Here is a 25,415-nt window from a genome sequence, read left to right on the forward strand (position 1 = left end):
GAAGTTCAAACTTCAAATCAACAAGTTCAAAAATATCTGCTGCAGATTGTACAGTAGGATCCTTGGAAAGTAGGATAGCAAGTATTGTTTCCACATAGAATCAGGATAAGTTGTTTTCACTGTAATGTGTTGTCATTTTTTGTCCAAGCAGCATAATTTACCTAAGGTTTACAAGCTCCATTTTTAACTTCTAGAACAGAAAACCAGTTTCAAGAGGAACAGAGGAGAACCAACAACATACCAAGGGAGGGATGCTAGAGGCACTGCAGACCAAAAGCTATTACTGCATTTTCTGCCTACTCCATCCTTTTTTCACTCAGTCATCAGCAGCCACTGCTCAGCCTAACAAATACAAACAGGAGCTAGAAGCAGTATGTGTGCTTGGCTCCATTGAAGGAAGAAGCACTGCTAAAACACTGAGGATCTGGGCTCACAAGTGTACATTTGAGAATAGCTTTAAATTCCATTGTTATTTATTACTAAAAATAAAACCTCTATAGGTTTCATATAGTTAGTGTTTTTACTATCTAAATTAGAAAGAAATAGTGGCTTCTAAAAACCTACTATCAAAAAACTAGGCAACAAAAGGAGCTCAAATTCCCGTACTTTTTTTTCAACTGAAGGGGATGGGCATCTTCACTGTCCTTCACTAGAAAGTTGTTCAGTTTCTCACAGTTCCTCACCTATAGCTCTCATGCCTCTCTCAAGCTGTTCTGTGTCATGTCAAGTTTTGTTTTAACTACACAAACCCTCTATGACAAGGATTTAGTCTATATTTAGAAAATGCTGCCGAAGATACTGTGCTGTGTAAGTGTTTTATGGTTTCTCTGGTGTTCAGCTTCAGCATTTTGGAAGTCACATGCATTGTCCTATGCAAACTATAAGAATCATTAATGCAAGTAGGGAACTGCTTCTTTTATACATGTTTTCCCCCCTTAACTATTTTCAAAGCATACAGAACCACAATAAAATATTTACAATGCAAGATCTCAGTAAAATTCAAATGAAAGCATGAGAAAATAGACAAAATCTAAAATTCTCACACCCTTTTGAAACAGTAACTTCTTGTTCACCTTCTTCAATAACCAGTATCATCCTAAGGCCCTCTCAAACCAAGGCTACAAATAACATGTGTATTGCAATATACAGCTTTGAGAAACATCTTGCCACAACATATTAAACTCCTTAAAACTAGAATAAATAGCGTTTTTTTTGCTTTTGTTATTTTCTCCCCATCCTCACCCCCAATTATTAACTACTTGGTGATCTGAAAGTGGATTTCTTACAATTTTACTGTTACTAAAGAAAGAAATACTTTTTTTTCTGAACCATTCACTGTTCCACAATAAAAACCATGTAGCTTTCTATTGAAACCATCACTGCTAACCTTCTGACTTTCACTGAAAACATTTGTATTTTTTAAATATATATACATATTTATATATACACACACACGTGTATGCAGTATTTACCCCAGAAAATTTATCTCCACAGTGTCTCTGGAATATAATGTATCACTGTAAGCAGCTCACAGGATGGGTTAGCTAAAAACTTCATTTAAGTCACATTAACATCCTAGTCTTCTTCACCTGCAAACACTCTTAATTTGATACTACTATAGGTAGAAATGATATGTGTCTCCTGACAAAGAAGCTTCAGAAACATAAGTTATTAGGCCTTTAGCTGAGCCAAGTAACGTGGCTATTTACGTGTTCTTAGCTCATGCCAAATACTAAATGAAAAAACTATCTAGCCAAACTATTAAACAGAGACACAAATGTTGCAGAGCTGCAGATCTGACAGTTTAAAACAGCCTTGTAGCTCCTGGTTCTGACTTCTGCCTGTTAAAAGTTTAATCTGTAACAAAACCTATCATTAAAAGACAATTGTACATTACTCCTTTATTAAGGGCCCTGAGCAAGAACTAAAGACTGGCGTGAAATTTGCTGAGATGCTGCCACAGTCAGGCACCAAACACATAACTGACCGAGATCAGGATGTAGGGATGAGGGTTTAGAGAGAATAGAGATTACCTTGTGGCTCCTGTGACTAATCCCTAAATTTCTTCTAACAGCCTTTTTGTGGTAGAGAAGAACAAAGGCAGGGAACTGAGAGAACAGAACCGCTGATTTTCCTTTCATTCCCCACTACCTCTCCTCTGTGTCTTTTTCTTCCACATCTCAGCAAATGCCCCAGAGTTTGCTAGCTATAAAATAAAGATTAGCAGATAAAAAGAAGCTGTTTGTGGTGTCAGCTCTTATCACTTGACAAGCTAATTTCTTTCTATTTCTTTTATTTCCTCCTCATCTACTCTATATGCATGTTTTTCTCAATTCTCCACTCAAAAGTAGTTTGAAACAGTTTTCCCAAATCTTATATTCTTTCTTCTATTTTCCCATTATTCATCTATTTCTGAAAGTTTTACATCTAGGCAATCATTTTAACAGCCCTGGTCTTTTGAATCTCTGCTACAGCTGGACTTCATAAAAACTCTAAATGCATTCTGTGGTCCCCTTACATAATCACCATTAGTATAGAATAGGTGCCTACAGGTACAGAGCAGTTTATTTTCAGACACACTGAACTTATTTGCATCAATTGTATTTGCAGTCTTAAACATTCTAAAATTCCTATTCTTTTGGATTTACTTATTGTAAGAAACATTCTTATAACCTAATCTTTAGAAGTACTAAGCATTTAATGATGTAACAAAAAGCATCAAAACAGTACAAGCTCAGTAACTTTTGAAAATCAGTCCCTGAAAACAATAAATGCTGTACAAAGCAAACTAACAGACACTAAAATATTATTTAAGGACCTAATCAAGGCCTCATTAAAACCAGTAGCAGTTTTGCCACTGGGCCATGGGGCCAACATTTCTGAGCTCAGAGCCACTACATTGAAAAAATGGGCTCAAAACCAGGACAAATTCGGACGCTTGAGTCTTCTACTCACAACATAACCTCTGTAATAACTGTAGCTGCAAAACACCACATGTTCACCTAATTCAAAATTTGAATTCACATAAAACAAAACTGCTTTATTTTGGTATTCACAGAGATGGCAGAGCCCACATCTACTTTTATACTGGGAAACAGCAAAACCAGAAGAGGAGATACCTACATGGTCCCCCAGCCCTGGACCTCTGACAGCTCATTAATGTCTCACAGAAGAAATGTAGATGGATCAACTGGAATGCCTTCATAGGCTGCCTCTGGAAGACATCCAGGTGTGCCTTCACTTGCTAGGTAGGTTGCTTTCCAAATAGCCAAGTAGTCATGCAGCAAGAAAAGGGTCTGGAACACAAACCCTATGAGGAGAGGCTGAGGCTACTGGGGTTCATTAGGCTGGAGAAAATGAGACCTTATCACTCTCCACAGCTACCTGAAAGGAGGCTGTGGCTGAGGCACCCCAAGGTTGTGGGTCAGCCTCTTCTCCCAGGCAACTAGTGACAGGACATCAAGGGAAGTTCAGACTGGATACCAGGAAAACCTTCTTCAGTGGAAGAGTGGTTAAGCTTTGGAACAGTCTGCCCAGGGGAGGGGTAGAGTCACAGTCCCTGGAAGTGTTGAAAAAATGAGACATGGTGATTTGTGATATGGTTTAGTAGGCACAGTGATATTCGGTGAAAGGCTGGACTCAGTCTTGGAGGTCATTTCCAAACCTAATGGTCCTGTGATTCTATTACACCACAATGTTTGAGCTTCTACATGCAAATTGAAACTAATATATGTTACATTATATCAACGTGGGAATGCCATTTCCTGCAGATGCTGGGGGGCCCAACTTAAAACATAATTGGTTTACATATCAAGAAATAATAATAGCTTAAGATGTCACGTTAAGCACAATTGATAGCTCACTCTCACAGCTGAAGGCATGATCTGCACTCAAGGCATTTGAGAGGTCTCAATGAATGTGAAAGAATGTACATCAACTTGCAGCATCACTTTACGTGAAATACATATGGAGAAAGCCACATCATTTTTCCTATTGCCATTTTCTGCCACTCACCTCCCTTCAGCAAAATCAAGAGAAAAAACCATGAATACATTATTGCAGAATTTGCTCTCCAAGGCAGTTTATTAATATTTTTGAATACTCCAAATTAAATCAGCTTCTTAGCATTTTCATCCATTCAACACATACACTGCAATTCTTATTTAAAGCTTCTGCATTAACAACGAAATAAATATTCTTGCTTTATAAAGCCATAAGTATGGTGAGAAGCAATAAAAAAAAAGAAAGGCAATCTACTCTTGGCAGGACTGTTATTCTATTTCATTTGCCTTTGTGCCACAACGTGTTCAGTTGGTCATCAAGAATCTAGCCAGCATATTTTAAATTCAGAAAACCCGTCAAAACAGTTACCAAGGCTCCTATTCAAAACAGTAGCAGTTCTGCCACTGGCCAAAACTTCTTCAAGAACAGGTGGTAAAACTTTGCTCTCTCCTCACCAGTCATATAGTAAAACAATGAAGAAAAAACACTTAAATTAATAAATAAATGAGCCAGTATAGTTCTGAAATACAGCCCCACAAATTGGCACTGCACTAAATGAAAGCTAGAAGACACTGTAGTATTTGGAATTACTACCTAGCACACAGAACAAAGCACAAAGCACGAACTGCTGGTGCATTCAGATACTGGCAGAGTGGGCAGAGACTGCCACTGCCACCTGAGAACAGCACATCCCTCTGGCCACATTCTGGATGTGCTGGGTGACTCCACCTTTCTCTCTGTGTGAGATTTGGCTGGCCTGGCAGACAGTGACAGGTTAACATCATTGGGAGGTGACATCTCAACAGATGTCACTGCTTCTTAGGTAAATGACAAGTTTGGGCTATGTCACAAGCAACACACAGATGAAAAACCTGTTGAATACTTTGGTACTCAGACCCAAATCTAAATCCCACTGTACTAGAGAAAATCAGTGAATCACTTAGAGCTGTTATTTTCCTATTAAAAGTTTTTAAGAGATCACATAAAAATGGCACATGAAACAAGGATCAGGAAAAAGGCCCAGAAACAAGCATGAAATAAACAAAAAAAGCCAGAGCTAGGCATGCACTAGAACCAAACAATGTACTTTCAGAAGCAATGATTTGCACTACCAAAATTTATAGAAGAGTGTTTTTAAAAGCTTCCTACCAGTCTGTCACAACTGGTTCTTCACACTGAAAAACAGCTGTGATCCTCAGAAGCATTACTGACTGAACTGTATCTCAAATTCCTGATATGCTAGAGCATTATAAAAAATTAAGTGGTATTTCCTTAAATAATGTAAAAGCATCATTACATTCTACGAGTGCAGAACTGTCTTATCTCAAACTTAACAACAAAATGAAATCCAGGAAAAGCTTTTTTGCCTAGATTGAAAAAATCATCTGATAGTAATTAGTCTTTATTGAGAAAATGCTGCACAACTTGACACATAAACCTCTAATTGAATCTGTAAAATTTTCCACATCTATGCCAACTTATCAAACAGACTATATAAACACAGTTAATCCATTAAGATAAGACTGTGGGACTTGGGATGCATATTCCAGTTCAACTGTCTCTATCACAAATCAGCTGTGTAACTTCAACACATCACTGCTTCAACTTCTCATCTATGAGGAAACGAACTACAGATCCATACCTCAACATTCACATGGGCCTTCATAGTAAGAACCAGGGCAAAAACACAGCACCATCTATGGGCAACACACAATGCTTGGATACAAAACCATCATCACTCAGATCTTTTAATCCTTCTCAAACCTTTTCTTTCTAGTTTTTACATTCTGTGTGGAATTACAAAACATAGACAACAGACTACAGTGCGCATTTAATAAAAATGTTGCTTTTTCCACATCTAGGACTACTTTTACTTATTGCCTGCCTGTAGCTTCTTTTCCCATATTATAAACCAACTATCCTCTATAAGACAGTCACATTTCAGGTAAAGGCAGCAGACATCATAGAAAGTATTATTATTATCATCATCATTTTACTGCCATACAATACAGAAATTGTACCAGTCTCCAGTCACAGAGTGGCTTTGTATTATCTAAGCAACATACTCCACAATGTAGTGCAGTGAGAACAAGTCAAGAAGTAGTAAGTACAAGTAACCACATATTTAACTAGCAAACAGCTGTAGAGGTTTAATACTGATGCCTATAAAATATACAGCTGCATATTCCATACTCTCAAAGTTACATGTCCTTGCCAAAGCACAGGAATACGCATGAAATCTTACAAGTACCAATGACAATACACATTTTAGGTGCTTGCAAGTCCTGTATTTTACATGCCATCTCACACAGCCATACACTCAATAGCTAAAATACAAAAGCATATTTACTTTATCAAGGTAACCCAGTTCACTGTCACAGCAGAAAACTGCCAAATAAACATAATATTGAGAGGAAAACCTGATGAAACTTCAGTCATTTTTCAGGAAACAAACCCAGCCCCTACTTGCCATTATTTATGTGTGTATTTCCTTTTCTTTTCCTCCCTCCCTCCTGGTGATGAGCCCCTCCAACTGCAGCAACACTATTCTCAATGGAAAGAACTGAGGCACTGAATCTTATAACAAAGAGTAACTTCTACAAGATAGAAGATATAGTTCAGTTCCTCACCATAACGAGCTGCTAGCTATTTGAATAAGGTTTCTTTTGCACTGATATGTTCACTGACATATGAGTATTACTTCATGTCATGCTTTACTTGTATCAATCCCTCTCAGACAAACCACCGTGCAATACTCACTTCTTCCCTTGCCTCAAGAGAAGGTAAATACATAGCCTCCTTTTATTAGGAGGCCTCCAAAAGTACAGTGAAAACAATCCAGGAACTTCAACATTATGAAATGTCATGTTTTTAGAACATGTAGATTTCGGCTTTTCAAAAACTATCATTAAGTTTAATTTTACAAAATGCTTTTCTCAAGTGACTTACTTTTATCTGTGTAATTCCCAACATCATAAAAAACATACACTGGCCAATATTCTTTCTAGTACTCCAGATGGGCTAATCCAACAAAGCCATAGTATCTTCCATGAACTTTCATGGAAGAGTGGGAACTTTTCCCAATGGAGCAACTTCTCTACATCTCTCTCTCTGTTTATGAAACACTCCAGCAAAAAAAGCCCCAACACTGCCAAATTAAACTTTGTCAATGTCAACTTCAAAGGCTCATATGACATTAGGTTTGAATCAAAAAGGAGAAACCCAACCACACACAGCTTACACAGCACAAGAGATCGTGCTCTCACACAACCACATGCATAGACTTGAGGACACAAGATGCTTTTTCAGCATCTTCTGTGACTAACAGACTTAAAAACCAAACACTAACATGGTATATACCCTGTGTACTGCTCCAGGTTGTCCTTCTGGTTCAGCTCCCCATCTCTGTTGTCCTACTCATGCCTGCACCGAGCTCTCCAGAAGGCAGGCCTCACTCAAGCCACCAGCAGCTCCTCCAAAAAGCCCTGCCAAGGATTAAAGCCAGGGTTACAAGACTTCACCCTGTGGGCTGACAGACAACTTTCTCACTGAACTAAATTCCCTCACCAAACTGCGGCAGAGAGCTGCTGCTCCTTCCAAGTCAAACTGGGGAAGTTAATCAGACTACAGGGACCACTACACTCCAGATTCAAAGAGGAAAAGGAACTTCAGTTTGCAAAAAATACCCCTTGCTTCTATGTCTCACTTTCAGCAGATCCTGGACAGCTGTGTATTGTTACCTTCTTCCAAGACAGTACAGCCTATTTATGGGATGTTGCTCTCTGGGATGCAAGAGATGAATAACATGTCAGTCGTCATCATCATGTCTCTGAGAGGACTTTCCAAGACTAGCTGTTCCTCTGAGTTATTCCAGGTCTTAGTCAGCCCTTCCCACTTACATTTCCAAGAAAACATTCTTGAGATATTTTTTACTGTTTCTGTAATAATTCCCTTTATTACAGCAGCCTCAAAAACCACAGCTAAGGCAAGCTACTGCAGAGATGATCACTAATGCAAAAAAGCCCCAAAATTTAGTACTACTACTTCCAGTTAAATACAAACATTACCATCCTTTATACCAATTGCATTTGTAGTACAGGCACACATACAATGAGGACTTGTAAAGAGGACAAGAACCCTCCTGAATTATTAGACACAATGTCTTTGCTATCTGAGCTTTTTCAGTTCATTAATATTTCACTTTTATATATTCCTCAGCTGCTTTTACAACGTGTTCCTTTCTCTCCTTCTTAAGTACGAGCAAGGAGAATTGTTTGAAGTTACTAGTAGACCTTGCCTCACATCCCCACCTCCGTGCCCCTGGAGACTTTAACACTTCAAGTGCAATATATACTAGATAGAAAAACACATCTGGCATAGAGAGGGATAAGAGAATATTCTGAGCCTCCTTTCTAGTTACATTCAACTATAAAGTTGTGCAATAAGAAAATAAAGCACGCTGCAGTTTCTGTCTATGCCAAGACATTTACTGCTGTCAATCCCAAAGGACAGACACAGACTGATAGGGAGGGGAATCCCTTCTCTTTGGAAGAGCAAAACAACCCCGTTCCTTAGCAAGGCAACTTGCAGCAACACACTTTTCCTTGCCAAAAGTCAGAGATAACCTCTTTAGCTAGGAGAAGTAACACAAAAACTGTCTAGAGGAAATAACAGGATTTCCATGAACCTCTTCCATAATAAGCACTACCATCACCATCTGCTCCACTTTTCAAGCTTGCCATGCGATTTTGGAAAGCACACGCAGCATCCTCCAGCTCCTCCTGCCTCCAGACACATGGCAAAGGTCACCCATGGCCGCCAGTGGCCCGGCCCTACCCATTCCCATTGCTGAAACCACTTCTCGTCTGTTTCACAGGTTAACTGCGGGCTGCCTAGCGCACGCAGAGGGAGTGAAACGGGGGAAACCGGAAAGTAGAAACGCCAGAAACAAACAAAAAAAAGGATGCGGTTTGTTCCCCGTCACCTGCAGCAGCGAGGCCGGAGCGACCGCCAGCGAGGTGCACAGGCTCCCCGCGCCGAGCCCCCTCCGGCCGGGCCCGACGGGCCCCGCGGCGCCCTCAGGCCACCCTGTGCCCCGGGCTGGGCCGGCTCCGGGCTGACACCTGCGGGCGCCGAGCCCCAGCAGCACCGCCACAAAGCCGCCGTGCCCCCGCCGCCGTGCCCGCCCGCCCTCGCAAATCCCCGGCGCTACCGGAGCGCGGCTGCCGGGGATCAGCGCGGAGCTGCGGCAGCCCCGATCCTCCGCCGCCCCCACCGCCGCGGGTCGGCGCAGGGCGCCCGGCGGCCGCCGCCCCGCCGGCGGGGAAGGCGAGGCCAAGGCGGGGGGGCCGCCCGCGCCCCGGGGCGACAGCCGCCGCATCACCTCGGCACCTGCCGAGCGGGGCGACGCGGCCTCGCCGCCCCGGGGCGACCGCACGCCGGGGACCCGGCGGCACCCCGCGGCCTGGCCCGGCTCTGCCCCGCGATACCGCCCGCAGGGACGCGTTACCTGGCCGGGCTCCTTCGGCGCTCGCCGCTGGCCGGCGGGGGCTGGGACCCTCCTGGCAGCGCGGCACCGGCACCGCCCCCGCCCGCTGGCTCGCTGCGTCGCCCCGGCGCGGGGAGAATAATCCGTGCGGAGCGGCGGTGCCCCGGTGTGTCAGCCTGTCCGCCCGCCCGTCATGCCGCGGCCGGTCTGTGTATGTGTGTGTGTGTGCGAGCGGCGGGCGGGGAGCGGGAGGGCGGGAGGAGCGGAGGGAGGGAGGGAGCGATGCGGGGGCGGTCCGGGGCGGCGCTTCGATCGTGTGCCCGTGCGGGGCTGGTGTCCCCGCGGCAGGGAGCGGGGTGGCCTCGGTCCCCGTGTGTCTCTCTGCGTCTGTGTGTGTCTCTGCGTGTACGAGGGATGATGAGCGTGTCCCCGGGTGTGTGTGCTCGCGGGGCTCGCCGCGCGTCCCCGTGTCTGTCCGTGTCCGTGTGTCCCCGGGCGGCGCAGCTTCCCCGGCCGAGCAGCGGAGAGGAGACAGTCCGAGCTCCCCCCGGGAGGAATTCGGCTCCGCTCCGGTCTGTTTACACTCACCATCTGTACGTATTTTTTCCCTTTCCTGGAGGGCGGCGGAGCCCTCTGATTTCACTTCCTCGTCCTCTTTTTCAGAGACGCGTTTTGTAATTATTTCCCAGTCGCTCCATCGCCATCCCGGCGCATCGCCGGTCCTAGGGAAGGAACAAGGAAACGACGCTTAAGAAGCAGCTCCATACCGAAGACAGATCTCGGCTGCACGGCTGTAGGAGCAGGAATGATTTCTCTGGTATATCGGGTGAGGGCAGAGGTCAATTACACGGCATTTAGATGTAATGAATTAAGTTCCTTATTCAATTCAGAACGATAAGGTAAAGAGAGAAATAGCCGTGTTCTCTGTGACTAATACTTAAGGAATATGACTGAGTTTTCATACCTTGTTTTTTCTTGCCAGTTTATGCAGGATCCCTGCTGTATCACCCACCAAAGTGAACTACCTTGGCTCATTAAGAACATTTGAGTAAAACGAGTATTGACTGAAAAGTGACAGGCTGCAGATATGTGCCCTGTCCTCTCATAACAAAAAATAACATGCATTAAACTCCTTGCACTGAAGAAACACACTGACTGCAGACTTCGGTCTGAACAGGAATAAAGTATGTTCACTCTGTAACATCAGTGCTCATCCTGCAACTGAAGAACCCAAAGAAATTTCAACTATTAGGCTTATACAGAGAAATGCAGATCCCGAATGGAGTCAAAGAGAGTTTTGAAGAATTTTGAGTAAAACAGATTTGGACAAAATATATAGCTACAAGTTAACAGCAACAATGAGGTTCTACTGAAATTCTGAATAAAAATTGTGTGAGAGTGCAGAAGTCAGTGTCATACTTGGTATGAAAACATCGAGAAACTGAATGCTAATAAATACGTCTTTACAAAAGTAAACTTTTAAACAAGTGAGTTCACCATACCTAATTATATTGAAATAGAACTATCAATCCATTCAATGTGTTCACTAGATTTTTCAATGAAATTTTATAACCAAATCTGAAGGTGTTTCTGTTTCTTCTTGGGTAAGATAATAAACCTAAACCAGATAAAATATTTTAGTTACAGAGGGAAGTTAGGCATATGCAGCACATAGCAGCACCACAAAAAATGCTACATGGAGAGAAACATTTTTAGTAACCTGTCATCTACATTTAAAAGGCAAAAGATCTCATGTGACATTGCCTCAAGAGTGTTCATTATTGAAAGTACCTAGCTTCAAAATTTGCGAATTTCAAATGAGAGTATGCAGTAACCAGATCACTTTACTGAGACCTGGTTCACAACCTGCAAACTATTTAAGCAACTGTATGGCCATGAGTTGTCTCAATGAAGATGAGGGTATTTGTCATAGGTAAAATTATGGGCCTGCTTAACCACTTTGTTAAGCTGAGACAGCCTTGAAGGTAGAGGCAGAGGAATCAGTGTTTTGCTGAATCAGGCATCTCCTAAGAGTCCTACATGATTTTTTAACTCCATCTCCCACTCTCCTTCATCCTTGTATACAGAAGATTCACAGAGCCTCCTAATGGTTAACTCTGGCTCTCCAGTTTCTATCAGCTCTCTTTCCTGCTGTTGCCCTGAAAGGCAAGCCCCTGTGATTAACCAGAACTTCCAGACACTCTTACAAGTGATGCTTCCAGTGAAGCTGTCAAGGCTTTGATCAGCCCAGTGACACAGACAGACAAACAACAGAGACAGCAGCTAGAGGTTCTATGGAGCAATGTCACCTTTTCCAACATTCAACTGCATTCTAGGGATTTGGGGTGACAAAAAAAGGCCTAAACACTGTCATCAGCTTAAGCATTGAGCAATCCCTGTTTTGAAGGTTTGCTAACTGAGGCTCCAGCAGATTGCTATGGGAGTTACTGGAGGAGGAGCACTTGTGGTCACTGCACCCCAGATCTGCCTAAGCACATATAACCTGATTCTCTTTTTCCTCCAGTTTCCTACTGGTGTTACCCTGGTGACTTCAGCAGAAAGCCTCTCTTTGAGGCTGTGAGGCTGTGACAGGGTGTTTCACCAAAATCTTAATTAGGTTTTGCTAGCACAACGAAGCCTTAAAAGGAAACTTCAGATTCAGAGATGTGCAGATTCACCAGGAACAAGACAGACTCATTGACTGAGATATAAGTGTCATGAAAGTCACTACAGTTGATACATGATTCCTTTGCATCCATCATCTATCTGCTCTTTGTATTCTGTTTGCATTCATTCCTTGTTACCTAACCAAGGATTTCACGTTATCCCAATGCTTAAAGCTGCCTCCTTCCAAAAACAATGAGGGATTAATGTTTTTCATGCTATTATCCCTTTTTGTTTCTGTTTGCACATGTATGGAAACAGGGGAAGCTGAGACACACAAGATCAAATTGTTTTCAACAGCTACATCCATCAGGGTTGAGCACATATTCCTGTGCAACCTTCTTCAAGGCCTCATCCCTTCACCAAACAAGCATCTCTTTATTCTTGAGACAAGTCTTTGGGCACAGAGAAGCACTAGTCTGCCTTACTCCATCAACCAGACACTCAGTGGTTGTCTGCCTAACTGATCCTAACTGCCTGGATTTTGGGTCTGGCCAGAGCTATACAGTCCTTTTCGGGTAAGATAGATGAATCTCTGTTTTATAGGAGCATTTTGTGAACCTGAAAGAAACCAGTTCTGGAGGACAGCTAAGTATGCCAAGCAGTGACTCATGACCACAGGCTGGGACAACACCCTCACCCTGGCACTGAGGTAGGCTGTGGCATCTTGGGAGGTCCTGGGGATGTATGGATTTCAGTAAAGGTTTTTCTCTTACAGTACTGTTTGAGCCAAGTTGGCATTACAGATGTTGTCATGCCATAGTGAGCAGGAAGCGCTCTGGTCAGGTCCTGGTTTACTTGACCATCAGAGGAGAGGACAAAGGAAGCCTCCCATACCAAACTGCTTCCACTCTCCTTTCAAAAGACGTCTGTTCAGTGAGGCATTGTCACACTAATCAATATGTATTGGTTTTGTATCACATATGATCATATCCACTTACACCTTTGGAGCAAGGATTAATGGAGTGGCCTTCCCTTGCTGTATAGTTCTGTGTGTGTGTAATGTACTGAATAAATACTGAAACCAGTCAGTTTGTTAAAACCTATGAATTTTATCATGCCAACACTGAAAGCTCGAAGAAGGTTGAAGTCCATTTTAGTTAATCATGAAAGAATAATAATCTGAAGCAGTTTTTGAATTAAGGTTCATGTATTTTGTCCCCTGCTTTTAAACAGGCTGTAAATTGATTTATGCTCTGTCTCTCGGCTCCCTCAGCACCAATAGCAAAAATCACACCACTTTCTAGAGCTATAACCACCTTCACTACTGAGGCCAGAAAGAGCAATTACAACTGGAAATATAGAATTTCTATTAATTCAAAAAGATAAATGCTCCTTACATTTCAAAATTCAGTTTATTAAATTGAACAAAGAAAGGTTATTTGACTCCCAGTGGGGAGAGAACTGACATGGATTTATCTTTGATGAAAAATCTCCAGTTTGGCACTAAAAAAGGATCAGTCCCCATACCTGTACTTTTCTCCTTGTTTAGTCTGTTAGAACAGCTCAGTTCATCTATTTTGGCTTTACTACTTCCTTTCAAACAGTTAATGCAGATATTTTCATCGCTCATTGCTGGAAATTGTGATGCCAGTGAATGTATAACTACCACAGAAGACCAGCAAAAAGATCTCTCTTTATTACACTGGCTTTGTGGATATATTTTTCTAGTTAATCTGATTTCAAACACTGTCAACATGTAAGTTTCTTGCTTTACTCTTATCAGTATAATCAAAAGCGGAAAAATCTTATCAGCTCTGATATTCATATAAATTAGATTAGTGGTAAAGTTTGTTTACATTTCCATAGAGAAATTTGCCATAACTGGAGGACAAAGTTTTGTTTATTTATTTCAGCCTTTCACTGGCAAAACTGTCTTGGTGAAGAAAAAAATGTTCCTAACTCAGAAGGGTATTTCCTGAGTAAAATGTGTGCACACTGTCTGAAGGTCTAATCCTGAAGCAGGTGAGCTCCACTGTGATCCCCAAAGCTCCACATGGATGCATAAACCTGAAGGACTCCAAAGGACTTGAGCATTGTATTTTCACAAACAGCAGCTAATAAAAGCCTCCAATAGCTGCCTTCTATGTTTCCATGCCTTTTTATTTGCACAACAGAAGTCTGCATGAATGCAGTTTTACTTTTCATTCTGAACTCTTTCACTTGAAGGATCCCCATGACAAAATATTTTACTTCTCCAGGCTACCAGGGTTTATTTGTAAATTATCTGTTAATCTTTGTATTATTACTAAAATTGTGAAAATATTTTGGTTTGTCTAGGGATTTTTTTAAGACTGTTTTTTAGAGCATTTACATGTTTGGCAAAATTGAAGTAGACAAGCATTCTTTCCAGCCTTGTTACTTATCCATTGTACAAAGTAGGAAAAGGAAGGAAACCTGCTGAAATGGAAAACTGTATTTTATTTGTAATAGATTGAATGCTAGCATTGCAAAAATAGTCTGAGGGTGGTATTCTGTACCAGAAAATAGAGGATTAAAAAAGAATAATGTGTGCTGCATTTTATGATATCTGTGACTCCAATACATCATCACAGCAGGAGCTTTCTTCAGTACCAGTGAACCTGAGGGGGCTGAGCAAATTCTGCATTTAAGTCTCATTAATTTGGTTTGCCTTGGGCCAAAATAGCACCTCAAGTTGCTCAGTTGGCATGGAATTATGAAAGTTTTTCTTGTGTGTTTAGTGAGTAGCACCTTCTCTGTTTGCAGACAAAAGACCACAGACAAGACCAAAAAAAGAGGTAGACATCATCTGAGATTATGCAGAGAAATGTAGAATATCCAGCTGAAAACATTAATACACCAAAACATAGAAGGCACACACATATATTATGTAGAATAACACCTAAAAGACCAGTTACTGGAAAGGCTTCCAGCACAGAGGAGTTCAGGGCCCTTAGTCTATTGTTGCAGCTCTTACAGACGCCCCATAGCACAGGATTTGCTCTGTACCAGTCACCCAGGCAGGGAAAAGCCAGATTTCCAGCACTACCTTCCAAAATTCTCTTTCACTTCTACTGCAGTACTTGTAACTTCTCCCCTGAAATACCCATATTCTTCACATGCCTATCAACTGATACTGACTTTACAGAAGTGAAAACATTTATTTCTCTACTCCTTTAATTTACTAAATTAAAAAAATAAAAACTGTCTCCTAGTAAGAACATCTAGACCACCTTCAAATATTGGTCAAAGAATAAAAATTAATGCCAAAATCAGAAGAATATTTTATGAATTTCATATTATTCAACTGGCTTCTATGATCAATAATCAGCATCTTGGCAGCATCCAGAAAAAACGTGTAAGCTGATTCAGTCACTGATGTTTTTCTACATAGCCTTCAGGAATAGGAAACTACCAGAAAAACCAGACTGGAAATAAATATACAATAATTTCTAAGTTCTATCTCTTTATATCCACCATGCAGTGGTCACATTGACAAGAATTTGGAAAGCTGTTCTTGGATGATCACCGTTGCTTTTTCAGGAAAGAAAAGGATTTGGTCTTTGCATAAAACACAAGTTCTATATTTCCCCAAACACAATGAAAAAACACATTAGTTTTTACCTATTTAGTAGCCACACAAACCAAACTGTGGCAGACCTTAATTGGCAATACAACAGTAAAGACCCGCCCAAGTTAAAATTAAAGCATTTTAGAGTTAATTAAGACTTTGGGGTTTTTTTTCTCCAAAGGACAGATTGTTTATGGACTATACCAGCATAGTGAGCCTGCATAATCACAGTGCACATTTCTGTGCCCTGTCTGAGGCTGTGGCTGGAGAATGGGTATCAGGAACTAAAAGAATGGATAGTATTGCATTGGCAGCCCCTTGCTGATGGGCTAGAGAAAGGAAAAAAACCCCAAACTTTCTCACCCTGACCTCGTCGCCCTTTCCACAGCACCACCCTTACTTGGCATTTGCTGCCACACATGGTGCAGTCTCAGGCAGATCTATGTAAATGTCACATTGCATTTTTACAGAGCAGCATTTGCATGGAAATTTCCAAATTGGCACCAAGGTCTAAAAGAGGTTGGTGCCTTGAATTTCACTTCAGGTTGCTATTACAGCAGGGACAGGTTTGCTTCATCAGGCACTGCAGTGGCTGGTGTGATCACAGGCTGCAGGAGAGAAGGCATGGAGCCACCAAGCCTCACAATGTGCAATCAAACTGAGGCACAAAGACATGCTAAGATGCCTCAATTTTCACATTCATGTCTATTATGCCAAGCTTCATACTTAGTATTTATGGAAACAAGGGCATTTTCTTTATTCAGACATCTCATTTTCAAGTCTGTTTCCAAGTCTCTAACAAAGACAGACAAACGCATGTTGTGATTTTGATTTAAGTGCAAGGTCTGCTGCTAGGGGCTGGAAATCTAGACAGCCTAATGAATTTATTAGGCTTTGTCTTACATCCTAAAGGATATTTATTACTCCACTGCATACTCTCTTATTACACAGCATTATTTTTATGAATGTCACAAGCACGGATGATGTATAGCTCTACCATAGCCACTATGAGAAAAAACATCAGCACACTTCCCCAAATATAGGAATGCTGAGTGTTGCCTCATGCACTGAATATTTGAACAGATTCATATTTTGGCTCAGGTCCCTAAAGCACATATCCCTTCCTAGGAAACATGCATGTGGAAAAGAGGACATATATTAACAGGATATATCTCTGGTGTTCAGCAAAAGGCACCAGCTCCCTACTGCATTTCTGTGGAATTTTCTATCCAGTTGGTGATGGGTTTAAATGACCTGAAGGATGACACCAGAAAGGTCTGTTAACTTCATCCCGGGTAATTTCTTAATTTATGCTGTTCATAATCACATAAATTTAATAACTGGCATTAAACAGATACATTTTCAGTAGTATGGATTTCAAAAGCTTTAGCAAATGCAGAAGCATAGAGGATGTGGGTAGAAAGGTAGAAATTTGTGTAGTTCAGTAGTACACAAACATTGCCAAAAAGACGCCCTTCACAGGCAAATAATTAAGAAAAACTGTTCAAAACACAAAACTTAGTTAACTAATATATACTGACAATAATTCACATGTCACAACATTTGCTGACTTTTATGTCCCTATTTACTCTTCCCCTGAGTATATTTCTATATTTATCATGACAATATTTGAACCATATACAGAAAATAAATAGGATCCTTCTGTAGAGAGTAGTGATGAAATAAAAACAGATATTTCTTCCTAGCTCTATTTAGTGTTCAGTTTTTCAGATTACTTTAAGACATCTGTGCCTAGACTATAGACATCTTAGTGCCACTGGAGTTGACATTAAATAAAAATGGAAAACCAAAACCTGAGTGTTGCAGCAAGTGAAACGTGCTAGTATATTAAGTATGTGTTCATTAACACACACACAGAAGTGCAGTGTGTTTTTCCCTCCCAAGGGCAACAGTAAGTTATGCCTCAACAAGCAGCATGGATTTATGTCCCCAAATGCTTCTCTCTTCAACAAACACTTGTATACCTGCCATGAAACCTGAGGAATCCTATATCCTTTCGTTAATTCCAAGATACTGAATTAATATTTGAAAAAAAGTATTAGATAATTCTATTCATTAAGTGATGATTAAAACAAAACACTATGGCTGGACAAAACAGTTTTTGTACAATATAGGTGTAGGACATTTTTACACAAACCTGTGGTTTCAGTGCTTTGACCAGATCCTATGTTTGAAGTGAAATATACAGAATTCTTTCAGGCAGAAATTGTCACTGGGTCTGTGGTTTAGCCCAGTAGGATTTCATTGCAAACCATCATCATTGCAAATCTTGGGGAGTAAATAAGTCTGAGATTCTGGAGGGTATATGAGCTAGGGACCTAAATCCTATTAAAATACCAGAAACTGGATACTAACTCCCACAGACTTGCACAAATATTCCATCTGAATTGGATATGCATTTCAAACCTACACTTTCTTTTGAGTCTGTATTTCCTCTTACAAAAGTGGGACCTCTGAAAACACCAAATTATGTCCACAGATTTTTAGAAATTATGGCCATCATCTGATTATATAAGACCACAACACTTGAACCCTTGTAGAAGATACACTGGCTCAGTCAAAGAGAAAGCTTGCTAGGGAAACTTATGAGCAAATGTGCCTGTATTTTGCTAAAACGTAAGAGAACACAAACTTGGATAAACTGAAATTGATGGCAAAGGTCCTAGTAATTTTATTAGGAGCAGCACTGGAGTCACATCACTAGGTGAATTATCTGTAACCACAGTACTAAACATTATCTATGTAAGGTTAGTACATATATTTAAAGTCTAAGAATTTCTCCATGCCTTTAAAAAAAAAAAACGACCTGAATTTAGGCCTTAGCTAATAGGATGAGAGCAGGGCTTGGAGCTGTATATTTTAAAGCATCTTTAGCATTAATAGCCAGAACATAAAATCCAGATGGGAGGACGATTACACCCTAATAGCTTTTATAAAGAGCCAATTACACATATTTGGGGCCTGATCCAAAAACTGTTAAAAATATGTCAAGGAGGAAAAAAAAGCAGTTGTTTGCAGAAAGCACCTAGAGTTACTGAACTGCCATTCCTTAAAATTGCTCCCACAGTAGTAAAGGTGGCAATAAAGATGAAATATTAAAATGCGTTCTTCTATAATAATGGCTTTGTAATTTAATAAAAAGGCATAAAAATATAAAAATGTCTCTTAGAACGCCACATATTCTAAATCTACAAGTACATAGAGCCCATCCCTGTGATTAGAGGCAGAATTTTATCCTATTCCAACTTTCCACAGCAAGCTTTTCCAGAAGGACACACTTTTGGAAGCACTAAACAGAACAAATGTTGTCTTATTTGCGAATGGGGAAATGCTTCTTTAAAAATTACTTAAACTTGCCTTCAAAATGCGTGCAGAAATTTCTGAATTATCACTGATAGGATAAGCTGCGTTCAAACAAAACTCACTGTTAGGCTCAACTATCAACACCACTCTGCTTTAGCTCCTAAATAGTGTGAAAGAAGAGGGTGGGAGAAGAAAGGCAGCAGAAGTGCTAATGCAATTGTTTGATGTGTGTCTGGGAGAGGCAGTGAGGAGGAGGCAGGCGTTCTGCTAGGCAGGCTGCTAGCAATGGGAATCACAGGCTTTGTGCTGCTCCCGCACCTCCTTCAGTGGAAAATAATTACAGCTGCACATAAAAATCACACTGTTGATTTTTATTGGTCTAATGTTGCTATTACTTACATCTCCCCGGAACAGGCCATTTTCCATTGAGTTTTCCCTACCAATTGCTGTACTCTGCAGCCAGTGAAGAGAGCTGTGAGTGCATCTGCCCCTGCACCCTTCCATATGGCAGTGTGCCAGGGAGAGTGACTGACTTCACTTCAAAACATTTTCTGTTTAATTAGTGTGAAAAAACCCAGCAACCCAATTATCTGAAAGGACCTCGCAGGTTCTCTTCACAGTGAGGGAAATAATGCCACTGGATGTGCTCTAGTGCAGGAATACCTAGGTTGTTTAATCAGAAGAATGATCAGGTATCTAACAGTGTATTCCTAGAACAGCCAGTTTGGCTCTAAAGTCTTGAATTCCATAACTAGCCTACTAGGAGGATGCTGCTTTAGTTTCAGCCCTTAAATCCTGGATTCAATAGTTTTCTCCCAGCTTGCTGCCTGCACCTTCCCTGTGCCCCACAGAGCAAATAGGTGGCAAAATCTGAAGCATGTATACCCTCTACACAGCATTAATAACAGAAATATCAGGTTTTTCGGGATCTTTCTTGGCTCTAACATCCTGTATCTACCAAAATCAATTGGAAAATTACCTTTGACTTCAATGTTGGGTTCACTGCAATCTAATTTTGACTTGGAATTTATCCAGGCTCACTTATTTCAATTCCACTTATATAAATCTAGTTAAGCATGTAAGTTGGGCTGAGGGCTGAAGCTGTTCTTGCAGAACAGTTTTTTATTTTAATGAAATGCCTGAAAATACTGGTTTTACATTTCATATAAACTAGCCAATTGATTTATGATTAAAGTGCATAATTCTTAATGCATACTGAAATATTTTACTCCTCAAAGCCAGAGGGGGAAAAAATCCAAACCAAACATTTTCCTTTGCAGTAGACAGCCCATTACATCAATGGAATTTTATGTGTGCAAATGTCTAGAAATTCACAGTTTTACACAGGATTACCTGGATTGGTCTTACCATATTGGGGAAATATGCTCTGACCTACTGCGATATAACTTCCTAGAAACTCAGATTCTAGTATTTACCTGGCAGTTAAAGAAAAGATGATGCTCAGCACTGGTTGTCGAACACATTTGAGTCCATAATTGCAGTATTTATAGAAGGAAGTCTCCTGATATGGTAGAGTCAGACTTTGTTTCTTAAAAAAAACCAAACCAAACCAAAATAAAAACAGGCAGAAAGCTTCCTGGACCTCATGGTGGTCATGCCAAGGGTGAGATTTGCCAGGACAAAGGAAGGCACCTCTTAGGTTCATTCAGGGATTGCTGCTACCCCTCAGTACTGGGCTGACAGCTGCCATGGTTTGTAAACATGGTTTAGACATGGATATGCAGTTAACAGCATATGTAGGGATGTTCCCCAAAGAGCTAGAAAGATGTTTAAAGGCATGGCAAATACCAAAACATCTACTAGTGCAGTGGAGCCAGAGAAGCACATTCAGATCCCCCTCAACCCAGCTGTCTGACATTCAGGTAGGCACAGCAACCTGAAAGCTATTTTCTATTCTTGCCTCTGTACACTTCATAAATACCTCCACATTTATTAACCCAGTCTTTTGCATCTGCAGGCAATTGCAGTAACCTATGGAGCCACCATCCAGTTGCCTCTCTCTCAAGGTACATCCAGGTAAATTCCTTCAGCCAAAGAAACAGAAGGAGACCTCAGCCCTCCAGAGTGTCTATTAACCTGTTTGTCAGGATAACCTCTTGAGGAGCAGATCATAGGGATTCATGTTTTTGTGAAACAGGCAGGACAGGAATGTGAACTTGGCTTTCTAACAACTAGGCAGCAATTATTTAGGTCAGAAGTGATCTCAGAGAGACAAACTGCTCCAAGTGGGGCTGTTCAATGACTTATCTAACACCACATTTTGGAATAAACCCCCAGAAAAGGGTCACACTTTGGATCCCAAAGGAAGAGGAGGTTGGCACATTAATAAACTCCACTTCTTTCTTTTAATGCTCACTTCCTAGCTGTTGCAAGCATTATGGGCTTTCCTGGTTTGAGAGGATGCCTTTCTCTGCCTTTCTTAACCTTTTTCCAGAGAAGCCTGTATGCCCAATTGAGACATGAGTGCTGAATACACAGTGAGTGTTGAGACACAGGGGAAACCCCAGGATGGTGGTGCTGGTACCTTGGCTCGTCTGCAAGCCCTGCAGCACTCTGGACCATCTCTACTGTGACAGGTGTTTGTCTGTGGACCTTCTAAGATGTCCAGTCAGCCCCTGTCAAAGGGTGATTGCCAGATAAAATTATGAGGCAAAGGAGAGACCAGTGGCTTTAGCATGAAAGCTCTAACACTGCTCTTATCTCTGCTAAACTATTGCATATAGTACAGACATCCTACTCAGTTTCTCACAAGGGATTTTAGGAATCACACTGCTTGCTGATTACCCATGTCAGTTACTGAAAAAAGAAATCTCAAATCTAAACAGATCTTTACAATAGAAAGTATAGACTAACTTCAGCAAAAAGCTTCTCTTCTGGAAACAGGCTCAAACAAAATCCCATTAGCATGTGAATTATTACTTGAATAAAGAAAAGGCAGGAAAGAATATGAGTAAAGTTGATTATGGGAGAAAAAAATACAGGTACAGTAAAAGAAAGAATGACTCAGTGCCAGTCACCCTAACACATGACAGAGCTTGTGATGTGGTAGAGAGCTGTGGAGGATAGGCTGTGAACTAACCAGCCTCTTCACAAGCTGGCAGAAATTCTTAGGAAAGTAAGAAAAAACGAACAAATAAAATTATTTGAACATGAGAATGGTAGGTACACAGATAATTAATTACAATGGGTTAGGACCAAGGGACAGGAAGTTTCTACCTTTGACATAAATGATTTTTTTCCTAGCCACAGAACACAAGCAACACCAAAAGGGTCAGTGACCAAGGGGTAGTGATTCACTGCTCAGGTTTAACTACAGCTAGACATAGCTGAAACTCAAAGCTGAATCAAGCCATGGCATAACATTAAATGAGTCAGTTGATCATCTTGTTTCACAGCTATTTCACAGGGATGCCTGAAAAATCTGAGATTGCTTAATCCGTAAAACATCAAAAATAACAAATATTCAAGAGAATTTGATATCTTTGAACGTTACAAACTAATTGGTAGAGGAATTTGGTCTGCTAGATAAAAGAAAGACTATTTTCCCAAAAGGGATGGTGAGGGGTGTTGACATCTGGGTGGAGATGGGTCTCTTGGTCAGAGAGTCCATCCATGCTCTGCTCACACACAGCCACAGCAATCTGCACCAAGTCTTGTGCCAGAAATAAATATGCTTTGATCTCTGCAGTGAACAGACCGTGTGAACTGGGGCAGAACCAGATATTCAAGTTTGTCCACCTCCTGGGAAAGTGAGCACCATCCCTGTGACTGGAGTGCCTCCCATCCCCGTGGGAGAGGCCAGGCTGAGTGGTGCTTGGGGGAGAGGAGAGAAGGGCTCTGCTCAGCCCAAGGGGCTGCAGGGCTGCTTTGCCCTGATGGGCTCTCAGTGCTTGCTACCTCCTCCAAGCACCCACCTGATTCAGGGTGTCTGAGCTCAGTTTCTCACTGTCCCACTTCTTCCTTCACCCTGAGGTGCAGGTTGAAGCCAGCACCTGAGGCAAACCCTCAACCCCAAATTTCACACTGGTCCGTCGCAGTATTTCAAGTGTGTTTGCATCCAAAAAAAGGCAAAAATCTGATACACATGGGTAAGAGCTGTTAAGCAATGTTCTCACAGCAGTCAGCCAGCAAGTTACTCCACCCAAATAATATTTTATCAACAGGGAGAGGAGGTGCACGTGCAACACAAAGTTCAGCATTCTGTTCACACAGCAACAGCAGGGTGTTGGCGAACATTTTACACTATTTTTTAGTTTTTCCCTGGCCCCTCTGCAGCTGAGGGATAAAGCCAACGAGGCCCTCTGAGTACTGGAGCTGGATGGCTGAGGAACACTCCTGCCCCATGTGATGGGCTCTCCAGCCCTACAGAAGTGACACCACACTCACACAAGTGCACAGCAAGACAAGGAGACCCTTCAGAAGATCCTGGGAACAGGCTAGAGAAAAAGGTCTTGCTCTGCTAGATTTCTTGTTACCAAACCTTAAGCAGGGACCTTTAAGAAGCAGTTCAAGCTTACATTTTAAATGAGGTAAAACTTGTACATGACCTTTCCATAGCATCTTCTCATTCCTTCTTAAATGACGTACAACATACACATTCAAATCCCATTTATAAAAAAAAGTCCTTTCTGACCACGTCTGTCTTAGGAGGAAAAAAAAAACCTAACAAACGCTTTATCACCACATCAAACTAATGTAAACCCATGTTTATAGGTAACATCTAATAATAGCATTGCACATCTGAGATATTTGCCTCTTTCTGCTAGCCATAATATAGTGAAAAGTGAAATTATGTCTTATGATACACACCAAAAATATCGTAGGAAAAGAAAGCACATAAATTTAGTTATTCTTTGTTGCTGTGCATTCACTCAAGTCTATCAGAGCTGACAAGGCCAATTTTGCACCTTCCTCTTGTTTTGGCATATAAGCCGGGGATGTCATTCCACTGGGAAAAATAATTGCTAACAATAAAGAGGTGGTTTCTGTGACATTTGCTAAGATATTGCTGAAAAACACCTTTATTATGGATTGCTTCACCTCACCAAGTAGGATAACTGACTGGAAACTAAGCTGTAAAGTGCAATGTGCCTAATATGAAAATGCAATATCTACATTTCCCATAGTTGAAAGGAAGCCATACCCCCTGCCAGGCAACATATATACACAAACACACACTGCTGTCACTGCCTCAAGTTCACACTGCAACGAAACAAATGGCTGTTCACAGATACTTAAATTTATTCATGGGGGAAAAAAAAAAAGGTAAAACAGTGCTAAGATCAAGATTGACACGTCTGCAACATCAGCATAATTCTTAGCCTGATTCAGAAAAATAACCTTGAAAGTCCAGTAATAGCAAAACCCCAGTGGTAGTTCCTTAACCATAATGATGTGGAACACTCATGGTTAAAATAATCTGTGGCATATGGTCAATGTCTCAAGGCTAAATAGGCCTTAGGGGCAGAGGGAGAAGGAAGCTCAGTCACATTCCCTAACCTGACTCTCATTTCCCAGCACCACACATAATGTGCTCCCAAACAAAAGACACAGTTCTGTAGTGATCTCGAATTTTGTTAATTTCATGAGAAAAATCGTTTCACGTTAGACTGTGAAGCACATGGTTAGGTAGTTTATCAATGGTTATCTGATAACGTGTGACAATTTACACTGATTGTCTACAGAGCTAAACACTTGCAGCATCATCAAGATTAGTCAGGGAGGTTTTATTTGACATGCAAATTAAGCATGAGGAAATTAAGAAGAAAGATACGGCAGTTTTTTTGGTTTTTTTTAAGAAGAATGCTCGGGCAGATGCAAGAAGAATCTCAGAATGGTGTTTCATCTTTTCCTTTTTTCTAAACAACAGCATGATTACACTATACATGGGCTTCCTCAGTCTACCCAAGAATACCTTAAACAACTGAGATTATTCTCGGTGCATCCAATTTTCTGTAGCAGTTGCACTGACTCCACCAGTGCTCAGGAGGAGTGAGAGAGATGACATCCTTCCTTCAGTTTTCCCTGACATTTGAGGTTCTCAGAGACAAACCTGACCTTGGTTTCCACTGCAGGTCCTGGGAGGTGATAGTGGTTTCAGAGTCTGCACAATTTCTACCCTCACCAGCTCCCCTTCAGCCCAGCCCACTGAAACATCCTTTATGCCTGCCCGGAACAGCAGGAATGACTGCAGAAAAAACCAAGTCCTAGTATTGCCTTCCATTCCTGAGCAAAGTAGGAGCTGCTTTGTATTCCTACAAATACAGAAGCTGTACTAAATGCCTTGTTTTTTATTTCCATCTTCTTTGCCAATTTGTTGCTGCTTTAGTGTTGGCCTTCACACTTGAAACAATTGCCTCATTAGCAAAGTTCAAGTACCAGCCA

The 25,415-nt window shown here is 41.3% G+C and overlaps 1 protein-coding gene and 2 long non-coding RNA genes across 11 annotated transcripts in view; 2 read left to right on the plus strand and 1 right to left on the minus strand.

Annotated features, from left to right (window-relative positions):
* The window catches only part of CCSER1 (coiled-coil serine rich protein 1), a 621,919-nt gene that overhangs the window by 589,292 nt on the left and 7,212 nt on the right, over window positions 1-25,415 (minus strand). For 4 of the 8 annotated variants that reach the window (XM_085058017.1, XM_085058025.1, XM_085058022.1 and 1 more), the window contains exon 2: window positions 10,079-10,212. In XM_085058017.1, the coding sequence (XP_084914143.1) occupies window positions 10,079-10,212 (134 nt within the window). Of the gene's footprint in view, window positions 1-8,986; window positions 9,263-9,511; window positions 9,622-10,078; window positions 10,213-25,415 lie in introns of those variants that run through there. The other 4 variants (XM_085058019.1, XM_085058018.1, XM_085058024.1 and 1 more) reach the window with 4 other exon arrangements.
* Window positions 9,564-14,349, plus strand: LOC146437935 (uncharacterized). 2 transcript variants are annotated; one of them, XR_014851599.1, is made up of 4 exons: window positions 9,564-9,701; window positions 10,154-10,316; window positions 12,701-12,806; window positions 14,011-14,349. It is a non-coding gene; the product is annotated as an uncharacterized LOC146437935 (long non-coding RNA). The 2 variants fall into 2 exon arrangements; XR_014851600.1 differs by having other exon boundaries at window positions 9,593-9,695.
* On the plus strand, window positions 10,314-11,067 carry LOC146437936 (uncharacterized). Its single transcript, XR_014851601.1, has 2 exons — window positions 10,314-10,389; window positions 10,473-11,067. It is a non-coding gene; the product is annotated as an uncharacterized LOC146437936 (long non-coding RNA).

This window comes from Lichenostomus cassidix, chromosome 4 (genome assembly GCF_008360975.1).
Source record: "Lichenostomus cassidix isolate B80296 chromosome 4, HeHo_3.0, whole genome shotgun sequence".
In the NCBI taxonomy this organism is placed as follows: Eukaryota; Metazoa; Chordata; class Aves; order Passeriformes; family Meliphagidae; genus Lichenostomus; species Lichenostomus cassidix.